Raw genomic sequence first — 12,911 nt, 5'->3', positions numbered from 1 at the left:
CCTATTCTTTCTTCTCCATCATTAACTATTTTCTGAGAGCTTTTGCTTCTCAGCCAATAAAAATATACATCTGGCACTAATGAGAAGTTTCCCTCTAGCACTGCCAAAATTTGACAGAATGACAAAGTTTGCAGGACAATAAATAGTCCCAGAAGTTATCGAGATAAACAATAATAAACAATAATAATTGTTGTTTTGAGATCATTTTCAAGTAGAATAAGAGTAATGACATAATCATGCAAGTGTGCATTCTCAAAGCTCAATAAACTTTAACTTTTGATAAACATTTAACACTGAGACTGGAAGACATTTTAAGTCTCTGTAAACACAACTGCCCTTCGCAAAAGGGCCTATTAGAGACTAACGCACCAAACTGAAGGCATTTGTCATTTGGCATTTGGTACAAACAGAGAGAGAAACAAAAACAAGAAAAAAAATGAATCATGCGAATGAGAATTATCAACCTCATTTTCATTTATCATTTCTTCTTATTTTGACAGACTTGCTATCAAATGATATTTGAAACGTCTAAAATCTCCAAACGCTGAAATTATTGTTGGGATTTTTACTTGTCATACGAGATTAGCCATAAATATCAATACATTTAGAAATATTGATAAATGCTATTACTGTGTGGCATTGAGCGATAGAATCGCACCATTTAAGGTCATTTACTCTCTTGGTTTTCTTTTATTTTGTTTTTAAGAAAATTCGGTTTGTTAACAGAGACATGTAGTCACAGCCATACAAACTACTGTCAAAAAAATAGACGGAAAATTATTTTTTAAATTGTTTTTATCAGAATTTTTATCATTATCACGATATATGTTATAAAATACTGACATTTAAGTCTATATATATATAACCCATCCCTATAAAGTCCACATATATTTTGGATAAACACAGCGGAATATTATATCCCCACAGAAATTGCATCCAAGCAGATTGCAAATTTAAGTTTTTCCCTCAGTCATTAGTGTAAAAAAAAAAAACATTTTTAACTTAGTGGAGGTGAAGAAGTTGAGCAAATAAAGCTGCTCAGAGAAGCATTTGTTTTGAATTTATTCCTTTTCTTTTATTTAACAATCTATTTGGTTGAAATCGCAAAAGAACCAAGTCAAAAATCCCACCGCGTCCATCAGCTTCGCAGTTTATCTCCCCGCTTCACCTTCTGATGCGCCGTTTTTAACACTAAATATATCTGATAAGAGGTGTGACCCACACATCCCTGCATGCATCCTCGCGTGCACAAACCCAGCTCTGACTTTATCTCGGCTGGTGCTAAATACGGCACTGACTAAACCTCTGAGGCACCAGCTCCACCTCAACAGGCTCATGTCTCCTCATTCAGGCCTCCGACTGAACGCTGTGACACAACAAGTCATGGAGATCGACTGCTTCTGCCAACGGCGGCCATCTTTACTGATTGGTTTATCTGCGCCGTTCAAAACCAACACAAGCACAAACGCACAAATGATGACGGGAAACCTTTGCTTTGGTGGACTGAAAGATCCTAAAGCTGGTATTTCAATCAAGATTAACCGTGTTTAGCAGCTGACTTTACATGTTTTAATCCTTAATGTGAATATGATAAAGGAATACGAGCAAAGACAAACTTCTAACGTTGGATTACCCAAAAACTTAGCAGGTAGGACCTTAATTCAGCAGCAGACAAGTTGTCTTTTTAAACCTTTTTATTTCCTGTGCACAAGAAGCTCTAGAAAAGTCAAAATAGAGATGATATTAATGAGGACTGATCTGTTTCAACATGCAGCACAGAGAAAATACCAAAGACTGTTAACTAACTTCCAATACAGGCAGACAGAAATGGAAATCTATTATGTTATCTTCTGATTTTTTTTTTCCCATTTTGAAATTCTTTTAAAATGCAGAAGAAACACAACAAATGGTTGCGTTTTAAATCATTTTAGACTGTAGATTAAATCAGTTTCACATAAGCCAACTTAATCACATTGTGAAACTGAGGATTTTTTTTTAACATAGGAGTTAGCTATTCTAAAACTTTTATCAAAATCTGATGAAGCAATCAAACATCAGGTTACAGGAGCATAAAGTCTCAGTCTTTCTGGAAATCTTAGTTGTTGTTTTTTTTTCCTGTCTGCATCCTAAATCAAATTAAACAATGTTCTATAAGATTCGTTTCACTAATGTAATCTGCCTGCTGCGGTTTCCAGTACTTTCCAATACTATTACTGTATAATTTTCCAAATGATAGTTCAAACAATCTTGAAGACACAATTTACTACCTTATGTTTACCATTAAATTAATTATATTGTTCTCCTTTTTAACAAAACCTAAAAATGGAAATAGATAAGATGGTTGCTTCACGCTTTGCACGTACAGTAACTGAAAAATACATATAATACTTTTTTTAACTATTGTTTAACTAATTTTATTTTTGCTTTACTTCGAACCTTTAAATATTTCCCTGATCTGCAAAAGTTACATTGTTGAATGTCTGTGATATAATTTAGATTCTTCTCTTGCTCTGTTCCTTGTTGTAAATTAAAGGATTTAAATGAGCTATTTTACTTTTTAGCTGTCAGAAGAAGTGAGTAAGGCTGCCCTGCCCCCACCTGTTGCTACAGAAAGAAATTTTAAGTTTTTGCAAATTGCTATTAAAAAAACATTTTGAAAAATGTATGAAATATTTTCATTAAATTGCAGATTTGGCAAAACAACCCCAGATTTTCATATTGGTTCTGGACGTTTCAATTGTTTGAATTATATTTGTCCACAGTGACATATTTGCAAAAGATGTTTAATATTTGAAGGAGATCTGTAATAGCAATTATACATCAAAACTGCTTAACACACAAACTAAATTTCTATCTAATTTTTAATCAACAAATTAAAATGTTTTTGTTTGTCTGTTTGTTTTGGTAAGATGCCTTTGGAGGGTTTTTACAAATTGTTTTCCACATAATTGACGATACATTTCTGACACTAAAGTTTAAGTTCTGTTAAAACACAAGGAAAATTAATTTTCATAATAAAGTCCAGCATTTGAGTGCTGAAAAACTCCACAGATCTGACATAGATGTTTACTTTATGTCTCAAGCAGTTAATTGATCCGTGATCATGAAACTAGATCATCCCAGAATATTGTAATATCACCAATCTGTTGCCTGGCATATAGATGCGGGGCTGTGGAATAAATACTATAATGTGAAGTGCTAAATGATCTGGAATTCAGTAAACATCCAGCTTTAACCTCAATAAAGCGGCTAAATTGATGGGTTAGATAGCAGAATAAGATCTCGGTTAATACACGGCTTAATTTGACTTGAGGATAAGTCCAACTCTACTGCTTCCGTTTCAGCTAAAAACAAACAAATCAACACACGTCCTGTCACATATGTCAGCGTTAGCATAGCGACTTGGTATTTTGTTCTTACCTAAATAGCTGGTTCTGATGGAGTTAGGATCCCCGTATCCAATCAGACGTTTATTAACATCCCAAACCAGGTTCCCAGTGCAGGACATTGCGACCAAGTGGGTTTGTTTTTAGCTGACAATAACATCTAAACTAAGCTAACCCTTCCTCGGACGGCGTCGCCTTTTGTCGGATTTCCATCCACTTTGGTCCCGTTCTGTCGGGACGGTGCTAACTGGATGTGGCGCTCAGCATCGCCGTGGAGGGAAAGTCGCCCCAGTCCGATCCCCGCCGTCAGTCCCTCAGAGTCCACACGGTCCGTGTCTCTGCTCTACGGAATCCAAACTCTCTGTCTTTCTAGCCTAGCCTGGTTTATTTCTTTCTGCGGATAGCGGTCAGCTGGATCAAAACAACGCGAGAAAGTGCGTGTTTTTGACAAAGAAGGTAGGTACGCTCGTTTTTATACGCCTGGAAGAAATGGCTGTCGGAGTCTTTGCAAATACAATATCAGAATCAACTACATTGGCATGGATTATGTGCAAAAAAATTTTTAAATAACGCTCACATGGTAAAGCTATTATTATTATTATTATTATTATTATTATTATTATTATTATTATTATTATTATTATTATTATTATTATTATTATTATTATTACTTCCTTTCTTGTAATAACTGGGTTATGTTATTCATTTTCTGTATTCTTACTTGAACCATTCACATCTGGATATTATGGATATTATTCTTTATGAATAAAAATTAAAGACATGTAAATAATGTTCTATTACCACTAAATAATTCAAATACAAGTTCAGTTTCATCTTAAAAAACATTTTACCAAAATAATGTAAGAATCATTTTAATATTTTTAGAAATACTAAATGTACTTTACTGACACACATTTGAAGACTGTCTTAATTCATCATTTTAAAATGTCCACGTCACTGCTAAGTTGTTTGTTTTTCATATTTTTATTTTTATTTTACAGATAAGGCTAGTGTATTCATACAACTTGAGCTGCTCCAGATTTTCTCATTTTACAATAAAATATTTAAAAAATTTTCAAAATCCAAAACCTGTGTATAATGTTCAGATAGTTTACTCTGATCATCCGATATAAAATTCAGCTCAACAGAAAGATAAATTTCCGCACAACTAGGAAATATAGTTCAACTATGTGCAATAATCTCAAAATACAATATACAGAAGCAAGATAGGACATGGAACAAATGCAAACAGGATTAATCAGAAAATCAGCTTGAAAATTCATTGAAACTGAAGAGAAGCAGAGATCCTCAGCTGATCCAACAAAGTGCAGAAATGTGAGTCTAATGGACTAGAAGAAACCAAAAGCTTGCATCTTCTTGAATAAATCGTCACTGTAAATATATGATGACAACTTTTTACTGTTAGGATTCTTTTCATGTCTTGCTGCTTTAATTGGAGTGAAAATTAGCTCTAACGTTTTGAATTTGGCGGCTGAAATTCAAAACTCTTAAAACCCTTTAAGATTTTTATTTATGAAACAATAATGGAAAAAATATGCATAATTTACCTTCCACTTGAAAAAAATTAATACTTTGTGTTTTCAATCACACAAAATGAAGACACAGGTTTAGGGTGTTATGTAGCAAAAAATTAAAAAGTTCAAGAAATATAATGAACATTTATATAAATTTACGGAGCCCCCTAGGGGACATGGGGAATTTTTTTTCTTTTGCGTTACCTCGCAAAACTTTTGCGTTCCCTCGCAAAACTTTTGCGTTCCCTCGCAATACTTTTGCGTTCCCTCGCAATACTTTTGCGTTACCTCGCAAAACCTTTTGCGTTCCCTCGCAAAACTGTACTGATCAGTTATGCGGCATAATTGAATACTGTAAGTCTTTCTTACGGTGGTTCTGATTTAATATAAGGTTATGTAAGGTTTTTCCATGAATGTTAATATCTCGTTGTGAAATATCTGAAGTTTTATATCTTTCTTTAGAATACAAAGGCACCACAAACCTGTTATATAAACAGAAACCTTCCGTAAGTAGGAAAGAAATAAATACTGTACATCCAAACTATATTTCTGAGTTATTATCGCGGCGTAATAAGTCATCTGACAGTTTTGATTGTGTCGCTGTTGTGTTGGTTGCCTGAATGGTTTAAAGTGCTGCTTTTATGTTCAGTTCCATCTCAACCTTAACAGACATAAATATGCGGTGAATGAATCAATTTTCAATAAGTTTTTTGCACCAAAGACTTCATAATAATAAACACGTTTTATTATTAAAAACACGACAAACTAATTATGGTAAAGGGCCGTATTGGGTTAACTCGGGGAATCTCATCTCTCCGTGTATCATTTAGCTCCAAACCACTTCTTTGTTCTGTCACATTTATCGATTTATTCCATTTTGATTATTATGCTCCAAACTTTGCAAGGACTGACCAACCCGCTCACCGTTTCCTCATACACACAAACCAGCAGGCCAGTAACCTTCCCATTCATACTTGTTTGATCACTCCCACACCACCTAATTCTGCAGTCAAAAAGTCGCACCATCAATAATTAATGAAGTCTTTGGTGCAAAAAACTGATTGAAAATCGATTCATTTACTGCATATTTATGTCTGTTAAGGTTGAGATGGAACTGAACATAAAAGCAGCTCTTTAAACCATTCAGGCAACCAACACAACAGCGACACAATCAAAACTGTCAGATGACTTATTACGCCGCGATAATAACTCAGAAATATAGTTTGGATGTACAGTATTTATATTTCTTTCCTACTTACGGAAGGTTTCTGTTTATATGTGGTGCCTTTGTATTCTAAAGAAAGATATAAAACTTCAGATATTTCACAACGAGATATTAACATTCATGGAAAAACCTTACATAACCTTATATTAAATCAGAAAGTACGGCGGCCACCGTAAGAAAGACTTACAGTATTCAATTATGCCGCATAACTGATCAGTACAGTTTTGCGAGGGAACGCAAAAGGTTTTGCGAGGTAACGCAAAAGTTTTTGCGAGGGAACGCAAAAGTTTTGCGAGGTAACGCAAAAGTATTGCGAGGGAACGCAAAAGTTTTGCGAGGGAACGCAAAAGTTTTGCGAGGTAACGCAAAAGAAAAAAAATTCCCCATGTCCCCTAGGGGGCTCCGTATAAATTTGATATAAAACTATAAATTTATATAGTTAAACTATATAGTTCAACTATAATTTATAGTTTGGGCGCTGTAATTCTTTTGATGAGTTTATGTTTCCGCCTTTCTGGTACATTATGGAAACAAAAACAAACAACCTCGATAGTAAACCAATCATCGCAGAGCTGTCACAGTCTGGACCAATGAGAACCGTGCAGCTGTGTAAGCCCGCCCATCACGCGGAAGGTTGAGTCGAACAGAAAGTCACCTCTTCTTGTCGGTCAGGGGGAAGCTACTGACAGATAACAGCAGCGGCTTCTACCGGGGAAAGGTCGACAGTAGGACAGTAGCATCCTCCTCTAACCTTAAACTTCCCAGTATCCTATTTAAACCATATTAAATAACATCTAGCAACAGTTCTGTGGCTGGTATACGCAGATAAATAACAAGCTAACAGTTTATAGGAAGCTAGCTTCTGCAGTCGGAATAACCCGGATCATGGCTGCGCTCAGAGCGTCCTACCACAGGATTCTGGACCGGATCGAGCACATCTTGTATTGGCGAGGTGTTGCTAGTGGTCCAGCTGTAGTGGTGTGGTTGTTTATGAATGGGGAGCGCATCCTGAGGAGAACCCGAGAGCAGCTACTGTCTAATCTGTCCGCCGCAATTTTACGAAAAGTCATTGTTTTTATCTAGTAACTTCATTCTTGGATAACTTTACTCCAACCAGACCTAATCTTGTTAGAGTGCTAAGAGTTTATAGGTAAAATGTCTGCACTATAGGTTATGCTTTCTAGTTTGACAAAAATTAGTTCATTCAAGTTTTCGGACACTTCTCAGCAGACACACCTGACAAGTTTCTGTGTGTTGTTTTCTGTCTTGGAAAGCAAACACAGATAGTTATTGATTTCTGCAGCAAAAATAAAATGTCCATGAGCAAATACAGTTTTTTTTTAATTATTATTCTGGCAAAGAACTTGGAATGTAAATATTCAGCTCTGTTATTGTATTGTAATATTCTGGGTGGCATTTTTATGTCTCATTATGACCAAAAATGTTCAGCAAGTCACACCTTTCTAAGTCAGATTTATTCAAAACTGAATGTTGCCCAATATTTAGATTATTTTTCTATAAAAACAATAAAAAATGTAGTATTTTAAAAGCCAAATTTTTACTTCTGGTCTTGACTTAATGGAGGATTGCTCATTAAATGGACTAAAAGGTAAAAATCTCACCTTTCATCATATCTTTATATGTTGCCTACTCAGTGTCTATCAATACAGGTAGAATAATTACAGTACAAACACCGGCCAACATGACTTTTCCAAAACAAAGCAACAGCACTGATTATAATTTGCCTAACTTCTTAGTCCTATATGTGTAGCTAATGTTTAGTAGCTCAGAGTTCGATTTTAAGCTCAACGAAGGAAGTTTGAGGTGAAACTGAGGTCACTGTTTTTTGTTTTTTTTTGTTCTTATTATTATTCAAGGACAACTTTCCTAAGTGGTAGTGAGGGCGGCGACAAAAGCCACCTCCCTCCAACATGATTTGCAGTGACAGACGTCCCACTTTTTTTTTAGTTTGTTTCGCCACGTTTGAGAAGATTATTGACTCCAGAGCAGCAGCTTTTATGATCAGGGTTGAAGCTTTACGCAGCTTTATTGTGTGTCACTCCTGTTTCTTGGGAGTAAAACTCTCTGTGTGGTTTGATCTGTTTTGACACGTCAAACTCTTGAAGGAGTGAAAGAATACTTTTAGTTATTGTCCAATTTAACATTCCTAACCTTCATTGTCTTGTTCCAGTTGTCCTGATGAAATACAGATTACATCAGACATTTTTAGGGCTTTTTTTTTTTCAGAGTGCAAAGGTATTGCCATAAAACAAATTAAACTCCTCAACTTGTTTAAAGCTGTTAGTATCTATCTGAGTGACTGTTTATAAAGTAAAAATGCAGGTCAGTTAAAAAAAACAGTTTTCTCTTATTGACTGTTCAATAAATTAACTAAAATTAAACATCATTCTCAAACAGCATATTCTTTGATATACTTGGTTTTGAGTTTATTCAAAGCATGAGTTGCATAAACATAAACTGGAATAAACCTTTATTTTCTTTTGCATTTAAAACTATTTCATCTGTCGAGTAAGATTGATCATCTCATTGCTGTCCGTCAGGTAAAAGTTAAACTTTTTTTTATGTAAATCTATTATATTGCTTTTATATAAACATTGCAAGTTCTATGTTTTTAGCTTAGTAAGTAAAATTGTTGTGGTTAGAACACAGTCCAAAATCCCCCAAAGTGCCATTAGTGATGTGGTATTGATTTAATAATGACACGTCACTAAATCAAAGTAACAAATTATAGTTAACAAAACAAAACCAATTGGGGAAAGGAGGAAATCAATATTGATATTTAATTTGATGTTGATCGTTTTGGCTCCAATAACCAGAAGGAAATTGTTTACATAATTACTGTTGATCCTTTTTCTTGGAGAATTTGCCAACAATTGCAAAACTTAATAAAGAGTTTAAACCTTCATGAGTTTTGCATTTGTGCAACATTTCATGAATGGAGTCATTTTGAGAAATGAGTGTTTGTTCTCTCATGTTGTTCCTTCTCATTTGCCATTAAAACAAGATAAATTAGACCTAATGTGGTCAAACATAAAAGCAACAAACATACCTACTGCTGCTAAAGTAAACTCAACATATTGTTACATTCAAAGTAATGTAATCTGGAACATTTTTATTTTGATATATACACTTACCAATAATATAAAATAAGGACCTTGTGAAATTTATATTAGTTTTTAAGAAAATATGCTTCATTATACATAATATAATTTAAAAAATAGCCGGTTAATTTGAGGAGATGTTTGCTCTAATAACCAGCAGGCAGTCAGGTTTTAGTTTTCCCATTGTGGTTTTAAAGTAGTGATGGTTGGTGCACCTTTCATTTCCACGCTTCGCTGAGACATTTCCAAACCACCCAATTTGTCTTTCTTGCATTTGTATTGAAAGGAGTGGTGGCCCTTTCTCATCCAGCTGATCAGTAGTCTGTAGCAGCAGGTTGGGGAGGGGCAAGGCGATACTACTTTATGCCCTCCTGGTGGTCTGACATGTCATTAAAGTGACTTATAAGTTTCTGAAGGAAAGTTTTCCTGATTTTGATTAGTCAGCTTATGCATCTTAAAACAAGTTAATTGTTCGACAGGAACTGGAAGCTAAACAAAGTAGCCTCAACATGAATCGCCACATCTCACGGTTTCCCTCTCACTGTGTCTCTCCAGGTCCAAAAACAGTTTTTTTCTGGGCCCCGATGTTTAAATGGGTAAGTGCACTTTCACACACATTCATCTGCAAGCCTGCGAACTTAAACAGAGGTCGTTCCCGACCTTTGTTGGCTTTTGACAGCTTAAAACAAAGTTTAACATACGTAACCCTTGTCTGGTTGCCAGGTCAGTACGTGAACATTGTGTACCTCGGATATTTTCTCAGGGGTCAAAGTCAGAACTGAAACGTTGACTGACTGGTGTCGTAAATGTTTTGGATTAAAGAAAATCTCTTTTTCAGGGCCTGGTCATGGCTGGTTTGGCTGATATGACCCGACCAGCAGATAAACTCAGCACCTCCCAGTCCGCAGTGCTGACAGCCACAGGTGGGTTCAAGTTGAATTGGTCATCAGGGATCATTTTAGAGCATATGAGTAACTAAGCATAGAAACATTGTTTGGTTGAGGTAAGGTCTGCTTTGGTTTTTCTCAACAAAGACAACAAACGTTGTGGATCAAACTGCTTGATCCACAAGCAGCCTGAGATAGTTTGATTAAAATGTGCTAAAGGTTACCCATTGCATCTTCGTTTGCTTTAACAAATCTTATCTATCAGCCTTTTTTTTTTTTTGCCAAAACATTGACTCTGTTCTGGTTTATCGTCACTGTGGACAAATGTCCCTCCTGTCCTCCTCCCTCAGGGCTCATCTGGTCCAGATATTCGCTGGTCATTATCCCAAAGAACTGGAACCTTTTCGCTGTGAACTTCTTCGTGGGCAGCGCAGGAGCGTCCCAGCTCTACAGGATCTGGAAGTGGGTTTGGGTTTTTCTAAATTTACAACTAAACATGCAATTGAAAGGGATTCATCAAGCAAAGATAGTCCAGTTTCCTCACCTTTTACTGATGACCTTTAGAAATATATGGCCGCTTTCTTTTACTCCAGCACACAACCTGTAATCATTCCTGATGTAAAACACCAGTAAGTTCCTTTCTGACCTTCCACTCTAGAGGTGTTGTACATTTGTTAGAGGTATTTTTGAGCAAATCAAGAAATGACTGAACTTCCATCAAGAGAATCGCCTCTACCTGCATCTTTTACCTCAGGTTTAGCCTGATGAACTGAGCAACATCACTCAAATGCTTTCCTTCTCGGTCAATCTAAAAACCAGCAAAGTGACAAATGTTGCACTCAACTTGAATTACAAATATGTGCTTCGCAAATATGACAGCTGCTTTAAAAATGCCGCTTAACACCGGATCTATAAGTTCAAAGTTTCAAATCGTGATCAGAAATGCAAGAAAAGAGATTTAAAATCTTGCTGAATGACATAAAAATTTAAATACCTAAACATTAAACTTCCAGATGCTCGCCATGCATTTATTTGTGTGCAGCGACAATAGTTTTAACCAAAGCCAGATCTAAATAGTAACAGAGTAAAGCTAATTAAAACAAAACAGGCATAACATTACGACCATCTGCCTGTCGCTGAGTCGGTTCCCTTTCTGTGACCGATGGACTCCTCTGGACCCCTGAGGGCGTTCTGCGTTGTCAGCAGCAGATCCTGTGAGACCCGTGGATCAGGCTCATTAGTCCTAGTTGAACCTGTTTTGCTTTGCCCAGGACTGTTCTGAGGAACACAGCATTTAGCGTACATACTGCCTTCATGGAGAAAGTAAATGGTGTGTAACAATGCTGAGGCAGGTTGTACACATAGATCCATATAAGAGGAGGAACCAAGAATATCGCCTAAACCTCTGATGCCAACATCCCCGCTGTTTGTTCTTGAGGTGGCGATCAAGGCCCACATCTACTGGGACTTCCTGTTTTAATTTTAACTGTAAAATTGAGTCTTTTCAACTCAATTTTAATTAGTGTAGCTTAGCTCACTGTTTATATGGGAATGTTCTTTGAATTTGGCTTGAATAAAAAAAAAAAATCTTTTATTGCTCAGTTTGACTGGTTAAAAGGCTGCATCCACAAAAACGTTGGACACTTTGGACTCTAGGTGGTGCTATAGTGCTTTTACGAGAGTGATTTTCATCTTTACAATGATTCATGTTTTTAGCAGTAAAATCAAGTTTAGCATAATCCAGGTAGCAGACAAAAGAAATGAATATATATAGAAAGCTACAAGCAACATAAGTGTTCAATGTTGATGTTTTCCAATACATTTTTCTCCTTGTGTTTGCAGCTACAAGCAGGAGCTGAAGGCTAAAGAAGCCGAGTCGTGAGGAAGTTCTCGCTGCGATGCTGCTGACACAAAGGGAGACTTTTATATCATCTCTGCACCATCCTACGCTGTTCCCATAACATCCATGCCATAACCACGTTTTACCACATTAAGCCTGTTGTCCCTGAAGGAAATACACTTTTCCCCAAGTTTCACGTTTCCGCAGGGTGTTTATAAAAAGATATTTGTTTTTGTTTTTTAACTCGTCAATACACGCTCAAGAACCGTGGTCATCAACGCACAAGTACCGCTTGTTCATCAAGTTTTATGATTGTACAGTGTCTGATTTCACACGTCAGACTTTGTATCGTGCGCACTAGTCGGGGAAATTTTGCATCATTTGTCAACTGACTTCTGTCAGATGTAGCAATCAGTACCTCAAGCAAAATTCACCTGACTGTTGTATCAGTGCTGAATGTCACCATAAATTTAAGAAGGATTTATCTTTTCATTCACATATTTATAATTTCATTGGTGTCTGTTCCTCAGCAGTCATTAAGCCTTTGATTACAATGGAAAGGATTCCTTCCATTTTAATAATCCATTCAAGAACAAACCCTGAGTTATATATTTATTTTGACAGAAGTGTGTGAGAAGTTATTCAACATGTGCGTGCAACTTTGCGAGTCAACGAGCAAACACTGGGACAGACTGTAACAGCTCTTTTTAGACTTCCTCATAAAATACTTGATCTGGGAAAATGTTGTTTTTTTTTCAATAATTGACACAATCAAACTGTATCCATGCAGTAACTCCCTAATTTAGCAATAATTTGTGTAATTAATCTGCTGACTGTTCAGACATTTAAGGGATGGTCACTAAATGTATGAAATATGTTGGTAATTGCTATGTATTAATAAATCCGACTAATACAG

At 36.1% G+C, this 12,911-nt stretch overlaps 2 protein-coding genes across 5 annotated transcripts in view; one reads left to right on the top strand and one right to left on the bottom strand.

The window, feature by feature from the left end:
- The window catches only part of dcaf6 (ddb1 and cul4 associated factor 6), a 24,750-nt gene extending 20,936 nt beyond the window's left edge, over window positions 1-3,814 (bottom strand). For 3 of the 4 annotated variants that reach the window (XM_044130897.1, XM_044130898.1, XM_044130899.1), the window contains exon 1: window positions 3,421-3,814. In XM_044130897.1, the coding sequence (XP_043986832.1) occupies window positions 3,421-3,508 (88 nt within the window). In that variant the 5' untranslated portion in view covers window positions 3,509-3,814. The remainder of the gene's footprint in view (window positions 1-3,420) is intronic. The other variant, XM_044130901.1, reaches the window with a different exon arrangement.
- LOC122839387 (mitochondrial pyruvate carrier 2-like) lies at window positions 1,573-12,911 on the top strand. The gene is made up of 5 exons (XM_044130904.1): window positions 1,573-1,648; window positions 9,824-9,864; window positions 10,107-10,191; window positions 10,506-10,617; window positions 11,998-12,911. The coding sequence occupies exons 1-5, from the start codon at window positions 1,588-1,590 to the stop codon at window positions 12,035-12,037; spliced, it is 339 nt and encodes a 112-aa protein (XP_043986839.1). The 5' UTR covers window positions 1,573-1,587; the 3' UTR covers window positions 12,038-12,911.

Source organism: Gambusia affinis, linkage group LG11 (genome assembly GCF_019740435.1).
Source record: "Gambusia affinis linkage group LG11, SWU_Gaff_1.0, whole genome shotgun sequence".
Lineage (NCBI taxonomy): Eukaryota > Metazoa > Chordata > Actinopteri > Cyprinodontiformes > Poeciliidae > Gambusia > Gambusia affinis.
Note: the sequence above shows the minus strand (reverse complement) of the source record. Positions and strands in the feature narration are given on the sequence as shown.

Excerpts from the sequence above, each read along its gene's own strand:
- LOC122839387 (XM_044130904.1), top strand. The coding sequence starts at position 1,588 with ATGATAAAGGAATACGAGCAAAGACAAACTTCTAACGTTGGATTACCC. Across the intron at positions 9,865-10,106 it reads GGGCCCCGATGTTTAAATGG|GGCCTGGTCATGGCTGGTTT; the intron begins GTAAGTGCACTT and ends TCTCTTTTTCAG. Across the intron at positions 10,618-11,997 it reads CAGCTCTACAGGATCTGGAA|CTACAAGCAGGAGCTGAAGG; the intron begins GTGGGTTTGGGT and ends TTGTGTTTGCAG.